The sequence below is a fragment of the Syngnathus floridae genome, chromosome 2 (genome assembly GCF_059516105.1).
Source record: "Syngnathus floridae isolate MCC-2025c chromosome 2, RoL_Sflo_1.0, whole genome shotgun sequence".
NCBI classification, from domain to species: domain Eukaryota; kingdom Metazoa; phylum Chordata; class Actinopteri; order Syngnathiformes; family Syngnathidae; genus Syngnathus; species Syngnathus floridae.
In genome coordinates this window covers 23,834,012-23,858,735 of record NC_142414.1, presented here as the reverse complement: position 1 = coordinate 23,858,735, position 24,724 = coordinate 23,834,012, and the positions used below count along the sequence as shown (strand labels likewise).

Below are 24,724 nucleotides of genomic sequence, written 5' to 3'. Positions count from 1 at the left end.
AGTGACGACAAAAGAAAATTATGATTGGTCCTGAATGCTGGGCAGAGATATCTAGTGTGCTATTGGTCCAATCTGCCGTCACTCTTTGCGTAATCAAACGTCATTCAATGCGTAAGCGAAGAGTTGAGAAGTTAAATTTTTGGTGATACGGATGATTTATAAAAAAAATTAAAAAATTCAAGGTAGCCGTATTTGTTTTGCCAGGTTTATTTCTGATATACTATTGTGTCGTTGTGTACGCCGTTCATGTATTTTTAGTAGTAATTCAACACCCCCCTCCAAGAAAAACCCAGAAGAGTTACGCAAGTGTGGCATTCAATTGAGTCAATACACATCTTTGTTTGAGCATAATAGCCGACCTTCATCATAAGTTGTTACTTACAATTCCATAACATTTACAGTGAAAAACTTAACAGGGGAACAATCTGGAAAGATGCACCCCGTGATGACTGGTAGGAGTTTGAAGCCGAAATTATGTCCTGGGGAACGCCATTTAAATCAAACAAAATATCTTGTTTTTCTTCATACATCTTGAGATTTCACACACTTTAACCCCTTTCTAATAAAAGAACTGGAAAATGACTTGCTCTAACCCATTTATGAGTCATTGCTCTTGGCATTAGGACTTAAAGGTTGTGTTAAGTGTTTTGCACATCTACATCTTAAACTGATGCAAATTTTTTGACTCAAGGTATGTTTCTGCAAACTGAAAATATTTTGCCAGGTCCGCCTTGCCTTATCTGTACAACTAACTCGACATGAGTTGTGTCAGATGTCATTTAAAGCAAGGAGGCGGGAGTCCCCATACATGGGTATAATAAATATTAAATTCTAAAATATCAGTAATTAACTGCAAATCAAACTTGAGAACCATTAGTACAAGGACACACTCAGCACCCAGGACCAGACAAACAGGCCTCACTTGTTGCTAGTTTGCACTTTTATTGTTTCCTCGTTCACTAGACAGACTAATGGTGCAGGTTTACCAGACACAGTTATTAGGATATTTGCATGACACAGCTATGCTATACAGCGAATGGATTATAATTATTACAAATACAGTAAACATATTTACATTTTAATTCAAGCTCCATACAACACAGATATTTACAAAATAAGTATGGAAATGAAAACAAAACAAATAATGTACAATGTTAATGTTTGCCTTTTCTATTTGAAACTTGATGACTTGGTGATTCCAAAGAGTTAACTGATAAGTGTCAGAGGGAAATCTTGTTCTGTCTAAAAGGCATCAACGGAAATGTGTCAAGGTGACGACAGAAGCACAAACAGTAATTTATGTGATTTTAGATATCATACTATAATATAGTATTTCATATTATAATCCCTGATATAAGATAAAATAAAACCCTAATATGTTTAGAATGTCTGGCTCATACGAGTAGAACATGAATATGTTTGCAATCACAGGCAGATTTTTACTGGAATCCCTTTCTAATGGAAAAAAGGGAGCATCAATGCAACCAACTGTCTCCAATAGGAAACTATGAACTTCATTTGGTTTCTTTTTCCCCCCCTTACAAATACTCTAGAAATACAAACATCTTCACAGAACATTCCTCTGCCATGCCACAACATTTGGTTCAAGAGCAACTAAACCGTGCAGATTTTGATCAGCTAGTTGAATGTTTTTTTTGTTAGAATGTGCAAAGAACTGCAAACTAATATGTACATTGCAAACAATAAATAGACACTCCAAAGTATGAGAACGCTACAAATTCGCTCCACGGATGGAAAATATATGCTCTGGCAAATAATATAAGGAATGTAACACGTCTCCAAAAAAATGAAAGAGAATAATAATAAAAAAGAAATCTCAAAAGTCATCAGATTCAATTTGTCAACCAGCAGGCTGTCTGACCTGAAGAAAAAATGTTGCTGATGACGTTTGAAATTGCGTCAGTCTATTGGGGAAAAAAATAAAAACTGTTTTGGCGCCTCTGTTCACCTTCATTTTATGTAAATGTAGTCATGTTATACAAGGCGAAACTGCTGGTTGGCTGGCCAGAGTTTAAAATCACCCATCTGTATCAATCACATCATGCTCACATGTCACAACTGAGGCGCCAAAATGAGTTGAGCGGGAGCTCAATGGAGCCAAGAACGCATAGAGCAACTATTCTCCAACAATAGCACGATTAAAAGTATTTGTGTATTTTGTCCCTTGAATATATCTTCTTTCTAATAACCCTTTTGTGTAACAGCCATCCAGTGTAACCTTGATATGTGCATTTCGGCCCTTGTCTTGCTATAGTGTACACAAAAATAAGGTTAAAGCTGGCTCACAAATAGAAACAAATGCCCTGTCACATTTGATAGAAAAAAAATCCTTATTAAATTGTGATAGCCATAATACAAAACAGGTTAGTAGCAACAAAAAAGAGCAAATTCCAGATCGTGAAGCAAAAAGGAATAAAACACATGGTGTTGACACATTGACATTGAGTGGATGTTCAACACAAGCAGTATGCACGCCGTTTCATCCATGAAACGCTGCCCCTTCCTTCATTTGACAACCATGGGAAGCATGCGGAGAGCCAAAAAGGCTCCAGTTTGGTCGGGTGTATCAGGAGTGGGAAACCATTTCGAGTGAAAACATTTTTGTGTCTCATTAGCAGTTCATTATGAGCCAGTTCCAGAGGTTTTGCCTGTGTTTAGAATAGCATGGGGGTGCGCTCATGCACGGTGCATGAGATTGGCTTCCCACGCCTGAAGTACACGTTCAAACATCCAAAGATGAGCTTCCTGTATGTCCTGCTCATGTGAAAGCCATAATCTCGAATAAGTACCCATTCACAATGAGCTGCCCTACGGCAGGATAACTATGTACACACAATCGGGCTAAAGCATGGAGAAGGTCCATCGCCGTGTCACTAAGTGAGATCCTAAACACGTTGTTTGGTTTCTAAAGGCCATTTGGGAGCAGGAGGGGGGCCTGGCGTCTTAGGACGAGGCAGAAACCTGAAGTAACTCTTATGAAAAAGACTACATTAGCAGCAATTGTTCTTCAACATGTGTTGCTTTGCGCGGAGCAGACGCATCCCTTTGAGACATGTATTTTCCCTTCATGATTTAACCCCATTTTTTGTTGGTGTTTCAGTAAGCAATTTGGGTGTTCTCCTGAGGACTGCTGCAGTTATCATGCTTAAAAAAACAGAATAAAAACTTGGTGACAAGTCACAAGGGGAGACATTATCAGAGGTGATCGGCAAACAGAAAATGAGTGGCCAGAAAAACTTTTCCGGCAGGATCGTGCACACGGGTAGACTTATCACGACATGCTACTGGTTAGAGACTCGAATGACAGCAAAGCAGTGCGAAATGAGACTTTGTCGTGAATGAACCAAAACGTAAAAAGCTGAGGAGGAAGGGAGACAGAAATCGCAAGAAAGGAGACGTTAAGCCACAAGTCTACTTACAAGAGAAAACTGTCAAGAATCACACAATTGATTAATAGGTATTAACACTTGGTATGTTCAAAGGCGTTTAGAAATCATGGAGCTCGTGGTATCCACTTCAGTTCTTGATGAGGCCACTACGCCTCCTCGCCAGCTTGGACCTATGAGGAAACATGGTGAACAATGCAGAGTGTGAGCATTGTCATTTGGAAGTCAAGTGTGACAAAAAGTAAACAAGTGTTAACCTTATCGTCCCCGCAAGCAGAGGGTTAAAGGCGTACAGCCAGTCGTTCATGTCTTTCTCATTGTTGGCCTGCAGAAGGATTCCTCTGTGCTTTGTGCACACAGCAAATGTGTTGGGTGTCTAACAAGAAAAGAAGATTAAATAAATAAATAAATAAACAAACAAATGAATACTTTTGTAATGCAAGGCTCAAAATAATAAGTTTGCAGGGCAAAATTTACATTTTAAACCTCATCAAAACACACTGAAAAGCAAAAGTGAGAATCAACTGCTGACACAGTAGCAAAAAGCTTTGCTGGGATGGATGCAAGCTCGGTGCTACCTATGTTGCACCGGAGAGTGAGCAAAGAGGTTCGACAGGTTACTATTCCGTCTACTCGAAACACCTTGCCGAGTCGCTTCAAAGTCAGTGATAAGAAAATGAAGTTTTGCTCCGTTTTTAAATAATTATTTTGTCATTCCTTATGAATGGCGTACCTTGAGCATGGCCTGCTGGTCTTCACTGTATTCCACTTGTGCAGTAGAAAGGTTAAGCACCCCCCTTTCCACGGGGTCCTTGTCGCTGTTGTAGATAAAGACGTAAGGCCGGCGCACTACCACAAAGTGCTTCACCCACGAGTTGGAGCGAGGCTCCATGAAGCTCAGGAAACCCTTCTTGGACACGACAGATCTAACAAGGAGTAAAAGTACAAGTTGAATGTCTGCTTTTGTGCATGAGCGATTTGCGACTCTGAAAACATTTCATATTTAGTCAGGGGAGTGCAGCAGTTTTCACCCCGGCCTCATTTCTTCAATATCAGGCACCAAGTTGAGGAATTCGTTCTTCCCCGCACGTGCGAGGTAGGATGCCTCCAAGGTGGGAACCATGGGGAAGTTTTCATAATCTGAGCAGGATGGGCTGGATGCACGGGAACAGTTCTCTGGAGTCCTTGGGAAGAAGATCACAAATTTAAAAAAAGGCTTCTGTGAACATGAGCCTGACTGTAATGGAGGTTATTCTCTTTAATCATCTGCTAGCTGGAAATCGAATGACAGATTTACTTCTGTTCTACAGAGCCACAGCGGGAGTCTGAGAGGGAAGGGCAGGTGGAGGAGGGGGTGAGCGTGGCGCTGCTGAAGCTGGTCACCGACATGTCACGTCCCATCGGCGAGATGTCAGAGAGCTGACAGGAGAGACGGACAGTGAAGACAGCGTATACAGTGTGACGTCGGTCTTGTGACGCGACGGTGGTTGTCACCTTGCAGTCACTGATGCTGTTCACCAACTGGTTGTATTCGCTGTTGAATGTATGAGTCAGGAGACGGAGGCACTACGCGGGAAGCAAAGTGACAATTGTCAACCCACAGCACAGTAACAGATGGAGGCAGTTGTTTGCTTTGGAACACAAATTCTTGGAATGGGTATGATTGAGTTTTGATTAGAGAAATGTGGAATTTGTCTTTTTTTTAACTTGGAAAAATGGAGGCCTCGTAGATGTAATTGAGGTTAATTGGACTTTAGATTGCACAAAATAGGTGTGAATAAACATGTGAAGGGGATTGTTTTACATGCTATAACTGAATGGTGGTCCAGAGTAAATCCTGCCAAAAGTCAGCTGTGATAAATCCCTGTTAGTCAATAAACTTCGAACCTTACATACTGTATACTTGTTCATATTTCTCAATGCGTTTCAGCAGAGTAACAATACTTTAGACTGTTTGGATTTTTAAGATAATTGTTAATAAAATCAAAAATATTTATGGAACTGAAAATGAAAAATAAACCAGCTGTCGAGGAAACCACTTATGTCTAGCTGTGCCTGGAAGGAGTAACAAAAGCGATCAAAAATCAACTTTATGCCGTCAAAAAAAAAAAAAAAGCAAAAACAAAACAAATGTTTTCATCAACCTTTTCATAGTACGTATCCCAAATTGAGGAATTTCCCATCACCTTAGTGGCCAGCTCCTTTTCACGATCAACCAAGCTCTCGATGTCAGCAGAGTCGTAGCCGCTGCTCTCACTGGGTGTGATGGCGCTCTCAAAGGTGGTACTGGAGATCTGCGAGGAAATGGAGGTGGAAGTGGACAGGGAGCCTGAGCTCATGCTTGGAGACAGCAACTCGCTCAGGGACTTGGTGGTTGGCGCCGATCCCACGGGAGCCGATTCTCCCAGTTTGTCTCGCAGTAGGAGGAGGTGACGGGTCTTCTCCACCTAGACGAGTAAAAGAAACAAGTGAGTTTCAAACACCTTCATAACAGCTAGTATCGGGAGCTTGCTGGTGAATTTAAGTTATAAACCATGTAGGTACCTCATGCAGCTGCTCCATTTTCTCCAGCTCCCATTGGTGCTCCAGGATGAGACTGTCTCCTCTGGGCCTCCAACCTGCCAGGTTTTCCTCGCCACGCACATATGCCACCGATGTGTCCAAGACCTTCCTCCTCCGGCGTTGCATGCCTGAAAACCATGAGCGACATGCTCCGTGAGACGATACCCTTGACAGATGTGGAGATCGTTGCACATCACTTGCACTCAAACATCGTTGGGTCACAAAGCTCACCTGGACTTCCAGAATCGGACATCTTGCACAAACTCAACTCATAGATCCCGGTAACACGGTTGCTGTAAATCAGTAGAGCAGATACGCAATGAGTCTGAATGTCATGTAATCAAGTAGTTTGGTGACTCAAAAACTATCACGGTGGAGGGACCCTTTACACAGGAGAAATTTTTCAAAGGGCCCAATCTTGGGGCAATTAATGTGCACCAAAAATGCCATGGAAATGATTTTGACAACATGTTAACCCAAATAATCGGGACTTGTTTGGCTGAAAGGCAACCAATTGAATTTAATGAAATGATCCATCGTTGTTAGCGGACGTTTACCGCTTCAACTAATAATGTGGCTATAAACTGAGAGGTGTTAGTTTAACTTTGTTGTCAGTATTTAGCAACTTTTTGGACTTTAAAAAAAATTGACTCCAGAAATACAGACAAAGTGAATGGGATCATTTTCGCATTGAATTCTGAATGACAAAAAGGGAGCTTGTGGAATACAATCACTGAGTCGAAAAGCAACCACAGAGTCAATCATGCTTAAACATTGCCAAAGACAAGGTAGCTATTTAATCATTGCAAAAGTAGTAATTTTTAGAGATTTTGAAAAGCGAGGTATGTGCTTCCATCCTTCAGTCAAGCTCGCCTCTCTGAGGAAAGACTTTGGAGAAGCGAGAAATGTTACGTGCATGCAGAGACGTTGGATTTTTTAAAAAACATTTAAATCATATCAGTGCTTTTAATTGGAGCAAAGCTAAGGTAAGGAGGATTAACTGGTTCAGTGTGCTTGATTTATTAGCACACTAGATTCTACTGGTTAATTTATGGTCAATTACTTTGCAGACCCCCAGGTATGTATCCCAGTTCAAGAACCACATATTAATGGAATTGTCAGCAGCATGCAGCCTTACCAGTCTGGGGTTTTAGAGTACCCACTCCCAAAGAGGTTCCTGAGGGAACGGGGAGGTGAAATCTTTGCATCTCGAGAGTAAAAGACCATACAGATGTCTTTAGTGATAATAGCAGGCTGGATGCAATGGTCAAGCTGCAAAGAGGTGATGCAGGTCACATTTGAAGATAGGGAAATATACAGATAATTCCATAGACAGAGAAGTAGAAACAGACCTCCAGATATGCCGACAGAGTCATGTAGATCTTCTCTCCATAAGGAGTGACCCGGTTTAGCAGTAGCGAGTTGTGCAGGGAGCTGTCCCAAACTGCCTCGAAGCGGTAGAAGGTCCTGTAGGAGACCAAAATCATAACAATTAGTAAAAATGCAAGGACAAGACCCCTTCATTTAGTCAGTGCAGTACAAAGAGGTGATAGGGTAAGGCTGCTACCTCTCAAAACTAAAAAGCACAAAGGCAGCTATGGGGAGTGTCATGTCGGGAGTTGAAACCTACAGAAGTTGACATTGACATTGTGCGGTGAGGCAGCACTCACGTGTTTCTCTAGTCACAACATGATGTAGAAAACACATTGAGCTGAGAACTCGACACCACAACATAACATAGCGATACAGTGCTAGAAAGTGTCGCTAGCTTTCTGAGTGATTGATGGGCACAACCCTTTTGCGTGCTGTGCATGATACAAAAATAAGGCAATTTCCATTTGTAAAACACGTCTTCTCCTATAACAGCTAAACAGTCTTTGGACATGAACAATTTTGAGGCTTATTTGTCATGATCGGCAGCAGGAGGTGCTGTCGTGCAGAGACAGACGTCATCTGTGATAGCAGTTGGTCTGTCTCCAGTCACTTTTGCTTATTAGGGGCAAAGGCTGCAGATTTAAACGACACTACACAAATGTATTTATCCCAAATGGATCCGAAAACCGGCAAGATTTCAGAAAGTATTGGACACACAACTGCCTTGGCGGCCTTGAAGTACACTCCCGTTCAAAGGTTTGGGGTCACTTTATGTGGTAACCGATTATTCTAGCTACAAACGTCTGGTTTTTAATGCAATATCTACATAGGTGATATTGCATTAAAAAAACAGACATCCAGTCCATTGTGTTTGCAAATTGTGTTAGAAGGCTAATGGCTGATTAGAAAACGCTTGAAAACCCTTGTGCACTTTTCATGAAAAACACTACATTGTCTGGGCGACCCCAAACTTTTGAACGGTAGTGTAGGTCTCAAAATAATTTGCAAGCTCGGTGCAAGTGTGCTTGGAAGGGAAAGTGACACAATTAAAAAATTATTACAAAAGACAGGGTTGAATTTGCATATTATCACCTATATTTGAATAAACCCTGCCTGGCCAAAAAACAAACCACCACACCAAGGTAAAAGTTCAGTTTGCTGATGAGGACAATGAGAGGACGCGGTCATGTGGTTGGGAGCATCCATATTCACCCTAATCATTATGAATGTATGTGAATTATGTCAGGTTGCGTGACTAAAACTTTTTCTTTGGCCGGGCAAAGTGTATTACAAGAACTCCTCTGTTCAGTGGACTGTAATGAAAAATAAAGGCAACACACAATGAGGCCCACAGACTATTAAGGAAGTGAATTATATTATTCCATTGGACTAAGGGGAAGCATAAAGGTCTTTCAGGGAAGGAACCTTATGTTCTCCAGTCACACTACCTATCAATATCCTTATCAATAGACAGCCTGAGCACAATCAAGAGCCCAGCAGCAGCAACAAGGACGAATGCATAAAAAAAGAGAGAAGCACAAAGAGTCAAGCAACAATGGAGCAAATCAATGGTCATGCGGCGATTCCAAAACAGACAGTAGGAGACATTCACACATAGTCATCTATACTCCGTATATGAATGCAGAATTACATCTTAGTACGAGATATGGTGCAATGGAACAACATCTGAGAGATACTTTTTATTCAAAGCTTTCTGTATTGAATTTACCTGTTCGAGTTGTGGGAAGATTTGATGTTCTTTGCGGAGATGATGTTCAGGGACAAGACGGCATCAGCAGCGCCATCATCCACTTCAGCCTTGTTCCTAATACGACCTGGTGGGACACAGAATGGCTCAGTGAATCAAATTCACCGCTCTCCCAAAATCTTTGATGGACTCGAAATGGGCAGTCTGCCATGTTGCATCAAATTAGCTGTTCGCTTCTTGCATTTTGGTATTTTGTTGTCCTCATGTTTTTTGTTTTTTTTTTGCCCGACCATTGTAGCACTATCAATCTCTGACGCAATACTCACCAACAACCAGCTCGCGAACATCTTTCCAGTGCAGCTCGCTACCCTTCTCATGGATTAGTGTCACAGTGATCCGCCGCTGGATTCCCTACAACCGTAACATGACAACAGCTTAGGCTCAAGTAGCTTTTATTGAAAATCATCATCGTTTTATGAAAATTTTAATGAATATCAGCCGAAGCTGTATAATGAGACTTTAGAGTTGAGCGGCAAGACCAAGCATCTGTGGTACCTGGTGCAGCAGGTATGTGCCATGGCAAGGCAGCGCTCCACTGTGATCCACTATAGCAGGAATGTACCTGTAAAGGAACACAGGCTATACTGAGCTCAGACAATCATAGATAAGAAAGCTCAAAACTGCACCTCACCCCAAAACTAAATGTGTGACCTCTGAATACAAGTAGCTCTAATAACACTTTGTTTCTTGGGAGGGTGTATGTATACTGTAAATGTCAGCGTTATTGCATTGACATTTACAAAATGCTAAACTTTGATTTTGTCTAAATGAAAAGAATGTATGTAATGTGGCTTTCAAACCAATTAAGTATATTTTAAACAAAGTAACTGCATAAACATATGTATGGGCAGAAACTCACTCTCCCGTGGGCTCCAGCTCGCTGATCTCAAACCAGACGAGTAGGTCGTATTTGCTGACACACTGACCCAGGTTGGACTTGGTGATTGTGTTCAACTTGGTGGCTGGTACTGATACATACAAAAATGAACATTAGAACGCTATGAACACTCTGAAAAAGTAAGTGTAGAATGAAACTTATAACCTATTTGCTTGGTTTGAATGCATGTGCTTCCTGGGCTTATTTTAAGACCACCGCACACTGCGTGATGCTTACCAACATGACTAGGACCCGACCGTCGCAAAAAAAAAAAAAAAAAAAAGACAATTGGGCGTTCAACCCCCGCACATTGGACAAATTACTATACGGACTCCCTGCAATGTGAATTCTGTACTGTCAAGCGCTCTGAATCTGAACGTATAAAGGCTTGAATTATTTTAGTTATAGGATGCAGCAAATGCTAGTGACTGGACTTTGAGGGAGCTGGGATCATTAATAAACAGCAGGAGAGTGTTGACTAGAGAGAGGTAGGGGACTAAACGCACCAGCAGGTACATAACACTACTGCAGAGACTCATTGCAGTGCAGTGACATTCAGAGTAAAGCACAGCGCTAGTCTAATCACCACATACAGTAGAACCTAACATCTCTAACTGCCCGCTGTACCAACCATGATGCTTGGGCACAATAAACACGGGGTCGTCAAGCACCGAGAGGAAAGGAAAGTGCGATAGCTGATCAGCTTCGTCCTCCAGGCTGGCCACCGCGGAGGAGGCCAAGGCATTGGCGTGCTCGGACAGAGTGTCCAGCACCTTGACGTTCACATAGCCACTCATCAGGTAGCGGAGCAACTCTATCTTACGAGTATGGTCTGGGGTCGCAATGTATCACGTGATGAGCGTTGCAAGAAAATCCAATCGAAGCGAGAAATGAAAGACAAGCGGAAGGAAATAAGCAGCATGCCGATAAGGTCAACGAGAATGACTGTGGGGCTTGAATATATGATGTAGTGGAAGTAAAAGCCTTACCGGGTTTAGACAATGGCATTGGAATCGGATAGTATTTCCTGGATGGTGTTGGAGGACTGTGGAAACACATGGGAAGGACTTGAAATCAAAGCAAACACCCTCAAAGGGTACATTTTAATTGGGTACAACTGATCCAGATTCATGGTACTACTTCCTGGTCACACACCTGATCAGCTCCTGGCCATGGAGATGTAGCGGGTGCTGTTGGTAGTGGCCGAACACCTCAAACACGATGGGCTTGGTCTTGACATAGTCAATGAAGGACTGTGTCACTTCAACTGAAATCTGCTCGGAAAGTAAATAGAGAAACGTAGTCAAAATTGGGGTTGGTGCTTACTGGTTCAGATGTGTACACAGACTCTGTATGTACTCACATTTTGGACATGATAAAAACCAAGAGGAGCACCTTTGCCAGTGTTTTTTAAGGGCTCGGTGGAAAAAGCTTCATCGTGACGGTGCAGGAAACTAAAGAAGATTAAAGATGTCAGTCCATTACTTGCCTCTATACGTTTACAAACGAGTTCTGGTCTTTCTCGACAATTCATTAGGCCAGGGATAACAATTTTATACCTGGTACTTTATATGCACCACGTTAGTAATTAATTTTCCATGATCTTCAAGTTGAGGACTCACTTGAACTGGCAGAAGATATCAGCATACTCTGGTGGAACACCAGTGGTCTGGAGCACGGTGACACGAAAGGTGAAGGTGCTCCCTATCTCCAACTGGCCTGGTGGACTGTCACCACAAGGCAGCTTGGGCTCTTGGTCTGAAAGAGGAGAGCCACGGTTTGTGTTTGGAGTCACTGGAACCAAAGGGCTGCAATTTCAATCTGCATACGCATAGTCAGTTTAAAGCAATAAAGTTCATGGTTAGCTCAAGATTTGTTGCACCAGACAAGTGCTATTGGTTCATCAGACCACTTTTGCACACATTCCCAGACTTTACAAGCCCTCCTTTCCATCAGCCCTATTTTGCATTCAACCAGACCATCTGCCAAGGAGAAACGGTCTGGCAGCCATACTTATGTCGTCGATTCTGTTGAGCTCCTCCGAAGGGGTGATGACCTCTGAACTCTGACCCTGGCCCTCCACTATGCGCAGCTCTTCCAGGGACAAACCAGATTGGATCATAACTGTGGCTGGGAAATCATTCTGATGGAACCAAATAAAACAGGTTAACATTTAGTAGACATTGCTAATACTCCTACTACGTGTTTATTAATAGAAAGCCATTATGAAATACTTTTTTGAAGTAGTCGTCATCAAAGGATATCTTGGCAGTTCCCGACTGTCTTACTCCAGAACCGTAGTCTGGGGCCTCCTCATCAGCTACAAAGAAAAACTTGATTCTCTTAGAAAGTTGGGAGGATCTTTTAGCTAAAAACAAAATGTAATCGGGCGGAAAATAGCAGGACCACACACGCATTCTTTTGAGAGACTTTCAATTACTCACCGGCTATGGCCTGAACCCCGACACGCAGGAAACCTCGCACGTCTCCTTTCTCTGTTACTATGGCAACACGATGAACCAGTGGTACGGGGTAGAGCAGGTTGCTCAGGTACACGAAAGCTCTACAAGTGGAAATGAAAGAATAAACATCAGATCTGCTGCAGTGCTGTGTGAAGAATGCATTGAATTTAGCTATTTGTGATCTTAAGAATTCTTAAAGCTTACTATAACCTCGGACTGAAATGTTATCATTTTACAATATTTTTGCGGGGGGGAAAAAAATCCTTAGCACCCCTTCCACCAACCATTTGTTATTACAATATGACATGAGGGTGATAAAGCAATGTGGGTTCTAAAAAGGTTGTGCCATGTTCATCTTGCACACACTGACATCTTGTTTTGGCACACATTTGTTGTCCTACTTCCCTGCAGGCCCACACTATCTCTACTGCCTTCATTTCTCTCATCTTCTCCAAGCAGGGACTTTCAAGGCCACTGTGGTAGATAAGTGATAGCAATCTGCGGAATTTCTGAAGTCACAGTGACTCAGATTTTCTGTGCTGCTCTGAGATTAGCCCACTGTGTCAACACGGGGTCTGTTACAAAGTGTGCTCCATCAGTTCTAATTTTCCACCGCCACTGTTCATTACAAATACAGCCACAGCCTTTTAAATTACTGCAAACATTCTGTTAATATCTACAACATATACACAAACATGTTAAAGATAACTGGAATAGTATTAAAGGGATGAACAAAACAAAACGCCAAGAATCATTAACAGATGGAAGTTAATACAAGTCAGTGTTACACCATGGTGGCAAGGAATGACACATCACACAGTGGGAGGAGGGGGAGGGAAGAGAAAAGGATGGTGGCTTTTTACTTCCAATGAAAAGCTAGTCTTGCACAGCAGGCTGCGGTGGTGTGACATTTCGACCAGACAGATTCATTTTTCTATCTGTGCACGTTGCTATGAATGCCATCTGAAACTATTCTGTAATCACTCGATGGGGGAGGCTTCTTCAGATGATGAATCCGATCACAAAGCATGAACCCCGCAAGTATGATTTGCTGTGATGTTTTAAAATGTTTGTCTGAAATGGCATTCTTTTCTTACTAGAACCCAAGCAACATAGGACCTAACCAGAGCAGCAAGTGTCCTGAGTGCTGTGCTAGCCTGCACACATGTGCATGGTATGGAAAAGCCACCACCAGTCACCAACCTTCCCACCAGGATGAACCAGGGGGAGCGGTCATAGAAGGGGTCCTGGCCGTCGCTGAAGATATCCGAGCCCTCCTCCGTGCCGGCGTCTGAGCTGGTGTCGTCGACGAACGCCTCGTCGTCGATCAAGTCAGACATCTCGCTCTGGCGCTCATCCGCCAACTCAGTGATTTCAGAGTCGGTGGTGGAGAAGGTGGGCGAGGGCGTGCGTTCGGTCAGATGCTCATTTACGCAACCGTGGAAGATGGGGGAGCTGAGAGATGAGTTGTACGGGATCATTGGCATCAAGAATAACCCAGTAACAATGAAAGAAACTTTTACAGCCAAATGTTATGGCCAAGAGCTGATTCATAAAGGCCATTTAAATTTCCCACAAAATGAAATATGAATAAACATGAATACCATACACAAAACTGTATTTGAATTAATTTTTAACAATTACATTTAAATGTTTGCTCCTCCCACCAAGTTGAAAATTTACAATGGCACAAATTTTAATAGAGAATGGGTATAACAAGTGGAGACAGCGCCACAAAAGAAATTGGGAGGGGGAGTGATGATGACTAAACCTTGTCATATATGGTGTCGGACGAAGGAGCAAATCGTCGGGCTGAACATCCAACGTCATAATTTAGTAAATCATTTCACAAATAGTCTATATACTATTGATCAGACCACAGATGTGGCTGTTATTTTTTACAAATGATTAAATTATTGACTAATGTAAAGTATTCAAAATGGCTTGCTCTCTTTGATAATGCACTGTTAATGGTTGAACAAACAAGTCGTTTCCTTGAAAAGGGATGATTTTGGTGGTACGAGGATTCTGCCCGACTCCAGCCAAATACAAACTGGCACATATCGCTCGCTATATTTATAAATTGTTAACATGCTTTTGTACAGTATGAGGTAGAGGTAACATCCAAAGAACAAAGGAAATAAAATTAGTAAGTGAAATACAAGGTAAATACAATGACAAGGTATCCACCTTATTCTGGAGGAACGAATGTGGGAGGAACTTCCGTTAAAATGCTCCTATTGGTTTCACTTCATGGAGCGGTGTACAGTATTCAAACCGTTTTCTAAGCGATGGTTATCCCTTGTTGCATTGAACAATGTCTTGCGAAGCGTGGGAGCTTGTTGTGCTGCTGGTACTTATACTAACAAGCAAAAGTTGAACCTGTTTTTAACTGGCTTTTCCAGATGAGGAAAGTGCACTCTCTCATAACTTCCAGCTTCTACCCGAGAATGAGGAACACAGACAAATTAGTCTGAGAGTCATTTGAAAAGATCACCTCGACATTGTACACATGCTCCTTTTTTATTTCATGGACAAAGTCCATTGCAGCACTCGCATTGAACATTGTGCTTACATTAAAGCACTGGAGGAAACTCGCCGGGCGAATGCCATAGTAACATCGGAAATTCTTTAAATGTGTGTGGAGGACTTTAGTATTTGTCAACATCTGAACTTATGAGAAGGATCAAATATTTTGGATTTTAATGGCAGTAAATAATGTGTTTGTCAGTAAGCTGTCGTGAGCGAGGAAGACGTTTTGCTTATAAAATTTGAAAAATTGAAGCCGATCGTTGATATAAGTATTTACATGAATTTTCAAGAATGAATGCAGTTTTATGTTTTATTACCATTGAAATAAAACGCTGGTTTTCCTATTTCGGAAGTGCCTCCCATATTTCATGCAAAGGATTATGGGGCGTAGGAATAAGGTGGATTAACAACAACAAAAAGACATATGGTCAAATGAATAAACCATGAGTAGTGACATGAAATCCAAAACGACAAACAAAACATTTGTTTGTGAACAAAATATGGAAAATAAATTCATACAATGAGTTTGAACGAGAATGACAACGATAAATGATGAAATAAGGGGAAACATTCGGGGAAAGAAAAAAGGTAACCTTGTAACACAAATGAAAACTGATTTAAGAAAACGATTGGCCACTATTAAAATAAAAGGGATCGCATGTGCTGCCAATGTAAATAAATGTCCACAAACATGAAGCTCATCGTTTCATTTCAAATGAACAATTGTGACTATAAGCAAATGAGTGGTGAATATTTCAGGTATGTGTGTGTATTTTCCTGCACTTTTACATACCTTCCTACAAGCTTAAACCAATGGAAGCGATCATAGAAAGGGTCGGTTCCCGTCAGAGTGCCTTCCCCACAGTCCTCCTGGTGCGTGGAAGCCATTTCTCCTGCTCGGTCATACATCTCCCTCATCTGGTCCAGACGCTGCCTATATAGTGATGACAAGACAAAGAGCGTACATTTAGAAGCAGAACTTAACGAAAGCTAATTCACCGTGCGTGATGGTCATTACTTGAGTTTCTCAAGGGACCAATAGTGCGTGGCTCCATTCTTTAGGTCTTGGATCTCAACGGCCACCACCGTGCGAGGGAAAGGCCTGGAGTCACGCTCTTTTTCTGGTTCTGGTGGCAAGAGCTCCGGGGGCAGGGGCGAGTAGAGGGTGTCTGTCAATAAAACAAACTGGAACTGGACCTGAAAGATGGAAGGTAGCAAACATGGACCTTAAAAGTGTGTATTTTACGACTGAAGTCTTTACACAAGAGCTCCAAGTACCATAGCAGCTATACCAGAAGCTACTTTTTTCTGAGGGAATAACAGACAAGTGTGCCGCCACTTTGAAGGCAACCGTTGCTGTCATGATACTGCCAAAGCATTTTAAGTATCTGTGTAAGTGAAGGCACAACTGACGTGTGACTGCGCAATTCAGACATAGCACCGTATGAATTTGGGAAGTTTTGTTTGAAAGGACCTTGTGTGAAGAAATCCCAACGATACTGTTATGTCTCTGGTGATCCACTTTGTCATGGAGTTTATTTTACCTCTAGATCTTGGGGAAATGCCAATCGAAACTGCTATGTCCAGTTTCAATCATGTATCACCTCGAAAAGAACAAGCCGCTGAGAAAGTCAATATTTGATATGTGGCAAATTGGAATATCCCAAACCTGGATGATTTAAATGACTGACTTGCCGGTTATCACAAATACAAAATAGTCCATCTTGTATACTGCGTACACAGGGAGCGGCAAATTGGAGGGCAGAATATTCATTTCACTTTTCAGTTTCTTAAAAGGGAGAGTCATGTGATGTCAAGTTATTTTCCTTACTTTCTTCTTTAGCTCCACACTGATGGCATTGGCCTCCTTCAGGTAGACGGCATTCCCCCACAACTGGTCACGGAGCGATGTGAACTGGTGGAACCTCCACTTCCTGAAGGCCCAATGAGCCAGGTTGAACTCGTGCTGAGTCCACGGCACTGTGGGACACCGGCAGACAATGCAGTCATTAACATGGGCGCCAGGAAGTCCAGAGAATACGTCTGATGAAAAGCCTTTAATCAATTGTCATGCCACACGAGAAGTGACTGAGAAAAGACAAATTCTTTCGAGATGCAGTCATAGATCAGTCTATCCATCCATTGATCCGTTTTCTAGACCTCATTAAGGTCACGGATGTCTATCTCAGCTGCCTTTGGTTGAGAGGCATTGGGCACGCTGTACTGGTCGAGTCAATAGGCAGGTTACTCTTACTGTAGATAATCAAAACATCACATTCACAGCGAGGATCAATTTAGTCTTCAGTCAAACAGGCATGTTTTGAGGCTATAAAAGGAGGCCAGAGTATGCTGAGAAAACCCACGCCACTATTTCTCAAACCGACCGAGTGGAATTACTATATTTTCCAAATGTTCAAATGGATTTAAAACCATATAGTCTACTTGTATATTTATCGGTCACAGCCACATACAAATACATATAATGAATTTTGGGAGTGAATTCTGCGATGTGGAATTTTCAAGACCTGCTAGGATGTGGACTAATTCATAAAAAGGCTTCATTTGATAATGAGTGAAGTGGAATAATAAAAAAAAGCCCTTAGGAATCAATGGACAAACCTTCCTCTTCCTCCTCCTCCTCCTCCAGCTCCTCTTCATCTGGCGTTTCGGCAACCAGAGAACGTGTCTCAACCTGTTTCTGAAGTTCCTGTAGTTTGCTCTCATATACCTGAACAGGCACAGTGATGAGGAAAGAGCACATAGACAAGTTTGGATAAGCCACACAACCAGGAACGCTTATATAGCACTCACAACGACAGCTAGGTACATGCCGTTTTAGCAATTAGATACTGATTGAAGTTTTAAAACAATTAAGGTAACAATGTCTGGAGAAGATGTGAGGTCCTGTAGAAGTCTGCTGTAATCCAAAGGGGTGCCATCATCATCATCATCGTGGTCCTCATGAGAGTCCCACTGCCTCCAGTCTTGGTGACCTCATTGTCTTTGTTCAGTGTCTTGCGGGCAAACAATGCAGTCTTTTCATTTAGATTTGACCTCCACCCTACTGACATCCTACCAACAAATGACATATTCTACCACAGTCCAACATTTTTAATGAATTAAGGCAAATTATGTTTATCTTAAGAGTTTGACATGGTAAGCCTAATAACCAAGACACAAAGGATGGCTAAATAAAAAGAAGTAGGAATTGATGGAATTTGCAGCTAATTCAGTATTAATCAGTCACAAAGCTAAGAGTATTGTGCTGTGATTATGAGGTGATATACAAAATAGAAAAGCCGTCCAACCACTTTGTAGCCCATGAGCATGTGTAGTTGATCATGTTCTTTTGCAACTACATTGGGGTGATGATCGGGTGATGCTTAGTCGTAGCCACGATCTCCATGACGGTTTAACAGGAGCAAACAAACTGTACTGCAGCTCCATTTCTTTTTCAAGAATTGCAGCTTTTCCTGCCCCCTTTTGGCCTCTGTGTAGAAGATTTTTCCATGCAGAACTTACTGTAACCTAGCTGCCTATGACAATCACTACTGTGGCGTCATGACTAACGAAAGACGCATTATTAGGTGGGGAGCCAATTCCATGTCTTTTGCCTGTAAACATTTGCAGCATAACTCTCATTAATAAGAAATGCATGTGCTTGAAACTTATCAATTTATTACAGTAATAAACCGCCGACAACACAAGATGTCTATACAGTATGTTCTTTTAAAATCTTTGAACAATCTGGTTCCGATAGGTATGTATGTATGTATGTATGTACTGTACCTTGTCACAACAGTTTTGTGCATGATCACCATGAGGCACTCTGATTATGCAAAATCAAACAGCAGATGCTTTGAAATAACACTTAACACATACAGTAAAGAACAGGCCACTGTACATTGACTTTAGTGTACTGTACTTTCCAGCTTCCCCGGCTGCCATGTGCACCAATGCAAACATTAAATAAGCAAATATAATGACATATTTATGAGCGATTGAAATTGTTGCATGTAAAAGATAGTCACCGCGGGACAGGGTGTTGCATAAGCCTTAGTTATATGATTCTATTTTCATTACAGCGCAGGTAGGTAAAAGTAAGAAAATATAAAGACATTAGTCAAAGTAGTCACTCATTATGCAGAGTGTCCAATTTTTCCTAAAGGATACTAAGTCTATATAGTACTAAAATAAAGTATGAATAACTAAAGACTCTTGTTTCAGGCATACATGCGGTGATGGGCAGACTTGCTGCTAATAAAACAGGCACTAGTTAAAACAGTGGGGTAGCTTTCATAGAGCAACTGAAAGCTGATAAAAGGCTGTGCGTTATTTGAATACACGTGTTCAATATTGTCTCCCCTCCAACATTTTAACGGGATCTAGAACTATAGATATGTAGTATAACAGCCGTAAAACACAATTACGGTGAACGAGACATGAAAAGGCCACGTTTCTAAATTCTATTTTCATTTCACACAGGCACCCTCACAGCTGAATAGTTCATTAAGCTGTCCACTGTATGTCAAAAGATTCAAAATGCAACACATATTCAAACTGAGGTTCAATGGCATTCACAAGAGTAAAACGGTTGCATCTAATCCTAACATTCCGTTATGTGGTTGATGGGAAGAAATTTTCGTTTCCAAAGGGTGTGTACGACAGCAACGCGTCAGTGTGTTCAAACTGAGTTGGCTAAAATAATAATAAAAAATATGTAAACACTGAAAATCAACCAAGATACATTTGGCAAATTGAAAGAGGATTGATGAATTATCACACCAGCTGGGAAAAAAAATCAACAGTGAGCATGGCATGGATATTGGGATAAAACAGCATAATACACTCTAATATGTACTATGTGAATGATACAATTTCATTTTTATAATACATAGACTTTTGGATCAACCAACAACAGTCTTTTTATGCTCAGTTGTGATCTGTAATGTTTTTTGCCTGTGTCAGTTCAATTTCTAAACCGCTGTCTCTCTGCTGGCTTTCAGATTGGGGGCAGACATTTGCCTGCGGATCCGGGGAGGTGCCTGGAAGTTGAGTGGCTGGTTAGCATGATCAGGCTGATGGTACTGCTGGTAGGTATTGAAGCCTCCGTCGATGTACATTGTGCTATTATAGTGGCAGGGATGCTGGAGGTGGGGCTGGGGGTATGAAGGCGGGTTCTGATAGTGGCGGGGCTGGTAGAAGGCTTGCGTGTGCCTCCGGTTGGCATCGGGCTGCTGCAGCTGTTCTGTGGAACCTGAAGACCGCTGCCGAAGGTTAAAAGAGTTACTGCGGCCTCGTTCGTGCGGTTGTTGATGGTAGTTGTTCCGATAGTTATGCCTCTGACCCTGGTTTATTCCGTGCTCACAATGTTTGTTTCGACGCTGAACTGTTGGACTTGGCAACGGGGGAGTGACCTCTATGACGGAAGCAGCTATCTTTTCCTGAGACTGTACATCAGAAGTCTGGTTTTCAGCATCTTCTTCCTCTACAGCTTCTTTGGGCACTTTTAACTCAATCACCTTCTCATCTGTAATAATGATATGGGTACCAGGGCTCCACGAGTTGCGGTGTTTGGGGTTACTTTTGAAAGGAAAACGTAGCTTGCGATCTTCTGGCGGGATAAATCGGTGAGGTCCGGTATGCCGACGGAGCTGCTTGGCGATTTCTTGTTGCTGAAGGCTCTTAAGGCGTAGTTGCTCTTGACGTATCCAACGTCCGTGGCCTCGCTTTTGGGTTGAGTCATCTTCCGCGCTTAGACCCGCTTGAGACTCCCCACTTTCCACATCAGATGTTTCAGGAACAGGCGGTTGAGGGCTTGGTGTACTCACTGTGCTCATAGGGGGGTCTGCACTGAGAGGTCTCTCCTGACCCTCCGGGGTGATGAGAGGAAGGACTTTTTCCATTTTCACCATCTTATTTCTGAGAGCACGAATCTCCTCATCCTTCATGTTGTTCTGTTTCTTGACCTCATGCAAGATGTCCTCTAGCTTATCTATGTGCACCTTTAGCTCATCCATGACAACCCCACCGGCTCGAGACCCGTTGGTGATGACGTCCTCAATACGCTCATCACCGACCCCTACAGTGTCCCAAACATCCCGAGCCACCGCCCTCCATGAGTCCCGCTCATTGGGGTCCTTCTTGCTGTAGCTTGCGCAAAGCTCCTTCATCTTGACTATGGCCAGCGCTTCGATTTCCTGACGAGTGTGGCGGAAATCATTGAGCGCTACCTCATAGCAGATTTCTTTGACTGCCTGGATCTTCAAGTCAGAGATTGTCACCCACTTAGAGTCCTTGGTGATGCGGCGCCGCTGAGGGATCTGGTACATTTTTACGGGCTCTCTTCTCTTACCGCTGCTGGGTAAGCCACATTTTTTCACTATGGTTTGTAGTTTGCTGGGGGGCAGCTTTTCCCGCAAGGAGGTGATCAGTCTCCAGCTCTCCTCGCAAGACCTCTTATCTGAGTCATCCCCACTATCAGAGTCGCCATCCTTGAGAACAACACAGGAAACAAACCAAATGGTCCCCCCCAAAAAAGGAGAAAATTACAATGGGAAAAACAAAGAAAGGATGAAGGATGCTTTTTAAATAAAGATGAATACAAATGTTTGAATATGCAACATGGGAACTTCCAATGTTACTGCCTCAACTCAGGACATTTTCATTATCAAATTTCAGGGGGTACTAATGCAGTTGAACGATGTTATCTAAATATTTTGCATACATCATAACTTTACCAGATGTATGACAACGTGCAACAAATCATTCCCAGTGTACAATGAAATTATATTTACAATCAAAACAAGAAAACAGTGGCTTCTATTGACTTTCTTGTGTTTTGAAATCTGTTTTTTGGATCCTGAAAAGACGAATAATTTGAGTGAGAAAAAAAAATAGAATTTGAACTTCAATTAATGTGCTATCAAGCTTTAACAATATTGCTCCCAACGTTGCATATTGATATTAATTAAAACTGAAAATTGATTATGCCTGGTGCGATGAGCAAAGGAATCTCAACGGAGGACAGAAGCTGCTGATAGAAGCTGATACGTATCGTTTTGTCAAATTCCTCTTCGTAAGTGAAAAATTGGGTCCCACACATGCTACTTGTGGCAGGCATGCATGCACATCCTTGGATTTGGAAGCTCTCTCCGTTCAGTCCACAGAGTTTGAGTGTCTTTAGTATTAGCTGAGAGTTAGAAGAGCGTGTTCTTGCAGCTGACCAGAAAGCCAGGAGAGAGAGAGAGAACAGGCTTGGTGGAGGTAGCTGTTAATTCACTACAAGAAAGGTTAGTTGGAAAAAGAATGCAGTTTCTCATTAAAGAAAAAAACCCATTACAGATCACAACCAGTAAATGTATTTTTGTGTAGTGTTTTAGGTCTTGCTGATTATAGAATCTGTCAAAAATACAAGCATATTCAAAATGTTCTGTTGCTGGGAGTTTGGTCCGAGAAACCTGCCTCAATGAGATGATGCTGTAGGTTTGGCAATTCACTATTTCAGCTGTTAGCAGTGATAAGGCTGTTAGTGAGGTGTGCCCTCACTGTGCTAACACATTCGCAAACACAGTTGGTCAAAGAAGTCAATGAGAAACCACATTGTCACTGCCAAAATCTACTACAAGCGTTTTTGCTATCACAATGCAGTGTACAAGTCAGCAACTGCATTAGAGAAATGAAAATTAAGAGCAAGAAATCTAGACTAGTTAAAGCAAATTTGCAGCCACCCAACAGTCAACTTGCTCAACAGCGAACCCCCACAATTGAGTCCACAGCCAGCAATGATTGAATTAAGAATACATGCAATTAACATGAACCGTGCAAAAGCAGCCATTCATAGAATTATGCTTGGATTCTGACAATGTGCTTGGTCTTGTTTTTGTTTTAATTATGCTTATGACGAGGGATGGACATGATGATTATTTAATAAATTGATCATTAACAATTTAGTGGACTATATGGAATTGAATGGCGATAAATGTTTTTTTTATTTAACAAAATTCAGGGGCAAATGGAGTCCACGCCTTTGCTCCAACCAGCAGAGGCGCTAAACTAGTTTGCTGTTTGAAAGAAGAACATGACTTAAGATATGGAAAATTAAGCAGTATTCACGCACACCTCTGCAGCATTATAACGCTCAATGAAACACTCACATTGAAACATGGCCAGAGCACTCGAGAGATGGATTCTCCCATTCCACAAAAATAACATAACATAACAATTGATGAACTCCTCATTGATCATTACTTTCCCCATTCAGTCATTCAATGGAATTTGGTAAAATGCCCATCCCTACTAAGTATCTGCTGTTTTGCAAGATTCAAAGGCAATATAGAATATAGCAGAGAAGTGACATAGGGGTTCTGGAAAGAGGAGAAAGCTTCGCAATCTAATGCAGTCCTGAATATAGCTAAAGAAAGCTCATCTGCTTCAAAAGTAATTTTCCATGCAAGACAAATAGACATGCACTGCATAGATCCGCATAAGAATTAGTAGTTGGCAATTGAAGTGGGCCATTGGAAATTGACTACAAACACCTCAAAACTTGCATAAAAATGACAAGTTTGCTTGATCACTGAAAAAACTGCCTTTAGTTGTGACAACTAGAAAGCATCCTCCACACTATGGTTCAAGCCACTCAGCACTCACATCAACTGTAGACTAACAAGCTAATTGTTTAAAAAAAAAAAAATCAAACTCAGCTTTAAGTTTGTAGGAACACCAGCTACTTTGAACTCACCAGTCTTTGCTGCTCAAGAAGTTGGTCGGCTTCTTCCTTCTCTTTTTTGTAAAGGATTTCCATCTCAGTGAGCCTACCCAAAAAAAGGTCATCGGCTTTGAAAAATACCTTAAATGGCACCACACATAGTTTAGCTTCAATTTCAAGCATTACCTTTTCTCCATCTCCTGCTTCATGTCAATACCCTGTTTCTCCAGCAACTCTCTTTGAGCAAAGGTCCAGTCGACTGGCTCCACAGGGGTCTCGGCCGACGGCGTTTTCTCCCTTTCCGCCCTGGCTTGCTCCGGGTGGTTAAAGCGAAACACGTGGTTCTTTCCCATAATGATACGGTTTCCTGAAATAATTCAGGTGGAGGAAACGAGCAAAGAAAACAGTGCAATTGCTAGAATTAGTTCTTCTGTTGGATATTTTTTTCTTTTTTTGAGATTGGTCCATTAAAATGAACATACCAGAACGCAGCTGAATAAAGTCCTCAACACGTTTGCCGTTGACGTAAGTCTCTGATCCCTCACAGGGCACAAGCATGACGATAACTTTAGCAGAAACATACCAAGCAATTAATTAATCTCTATTTCGTTTGACAAAAATGCATATTTATGCATCAATTTTATTCTCAGACAATAGAGTGTTGATTTTGCGGGCAATTGTACTCTGCTTTTAAATCTGACTGAGACAGGAAGGGTTCATCATCAAGTAAACCCAACATAATTTGATATGGGGTTTTACCATCTCCATTAGCATCCTTCTCACTACGGAATATACAGTGCTCCTCCTTGATATGAGCACCACTTAAGACGATATCCTGCCGTCTTTCAGCATCAGCCTGTCCCACCCTGAAAGCAATGGAGAGGCCGATTTTATTTTCTTGCACTGCAAGGACACGCATTCCGGTCAGTCTCACCCATTAAATAGGACCTTATGACACCTGTTCATTCGTATTCCTAAATGTCATTAATATGCATGTATGTTTTTATTGGCACTTGCTAATTTTAAATTTCC

The 24,724-nt window shown here is 41.9% G+C and overlaps 1 protein-coding gene across 17 annotated transcripts in view; it reads right to left on the bottom strand.

Moving 5' to 3' along the window:
- Positions 1 to 922: 922 nt before the first annotated feature.
- Positions 923 to 24,724, bottom strand: part of kif1b (kinesin family member 1B) — a 47,970-nt gene continuing 24,168 nt past the window's right edge. For 8 of the 17 annotated variants that reach the window (XM_088358945.1, XM_088358892.1, XM_088358923.1 and 5 more), the window contains 33 exons: positions 24,452 to 24,558; positions 24,175 to 24,258; positions 23,879 to 24,059; positions 23,726 to 23,798; positions 17,602 to 17,710; positions 16,814 to 16,962; positions 16,001 to 16,179; positions 15,776 to 15,916; positions 13,654 to 13,905; positions 12,433 to 12,551; positions 12,223 to 12,308; positions 12,002 to 12,131; positions 11,611 to 11,746; positions 11,352 to 11,442; positions 11,144 to 11,262; positions 10,978 to 11,033; positions 10,620 to 10,820; positions 9,971 to 10,079; positions 9,607 to 9,673; positions 9,378 to 9,462; positions 9,073 to 9,178; positions 8,792 to 8,818; positions 7,322 to 7,436; positions 7,108 to 7,241; positions 6,201 to 6,262; positions 5,952 to 6,097; positions 5,594 to 5,854; positions 4,902 to 4,973; positions 4,705 to 4,826; positions 4,439 to 4,591; positions 4,141 to 4,333; positions 3,665 to 3,783; positions 923 to 3,580 (listed from right to left, as the gene is read on the bottom strand). In XM_088358945.1, the coding sequence (XP_088215071.1) occupies positions 3,538 to 3,580; positions 3,665 to 3,783; positions 4,141 to 4,333; positions 4,439 to 4,591; positions 4,705 to 4,826; positions 4,902 to 4,973; positions 5,594 to 5,854; positions 5,952 to 6,097; positions 6,201 to 6,262; positions 7,108 to 7,241; positions 7,322 to 7,436; positions 8,792 to 8,818; positions 9,073 to 9,178; positions 9,378 to 9,462; positions 9,607 to 9,673; positions 9,971 to 10,079; positions 10,620 to 10,820; positions 10,978 to 11,033; positions 11,144 to 11,262; positions 11,352 to 11,442; positions 11,611 to 11,746; positions 12,002 to 12,131; positions 12,223 to 12,308; positions 12,433 to 12,551; positions 13,654 to 13,905; positions 15,776 to 15,916; positions 16,001 to 16,179; positions 16,814 to 16,962; positions 17,602 to 17,710; positions 23,726 to 23,798; positions 23,879 to 24,059; positions 24,175 to 24,258; positions 24,452 to 24,558 (4,027 nt within the window). In that variant the 3' untranslated portion in view covers positions 923 to 3,537. The remainder of the gene's footprint in view (positions 3,581 to 3,664; positions 3,784 to 4,140; positions 4,334 to 4,438; positions 4,592 to 4,704; positions 4,827 to 4,901; positions 4,974 to 5,593; positions 5,855 to 5,951; positions 6,098 to 6,200; positions 6,263 to 7,107; positions 7,242 to 7,321; positions 7,437 to 8,791; positions 8,819 to 9,072; positions 9,179 to 9,377; positions 9,463 to 9,606; positions 9,674 to 9,970; positions 10,080 to 10,619; positions 10,821 to 10,977; positions 11,034 to 11,143; positions 11,263 to 11,351; positions 11,443 to 11,610; positions 11,747 to 12,001; positions 12,132 to 12,222; positions 12,309 to 12,432; positions 12,552 to 13,653; positions 13,906 to 15,775; positions 15,917 to 16,000; positions 16,180 to 16,813; positions 16,963 to 17,601; positions 17,711 to 23,725; positions 23,799 to 23,878; positions 24,060 to 24,174; positions 24,259 to 24,451; positions 24,559 to 24,724) is intronic. The other 9 variants (XM_088358942.1, XM_088358946.1, XM_088358947.1 and 6 more) reach the window with 5 other exon arrangements.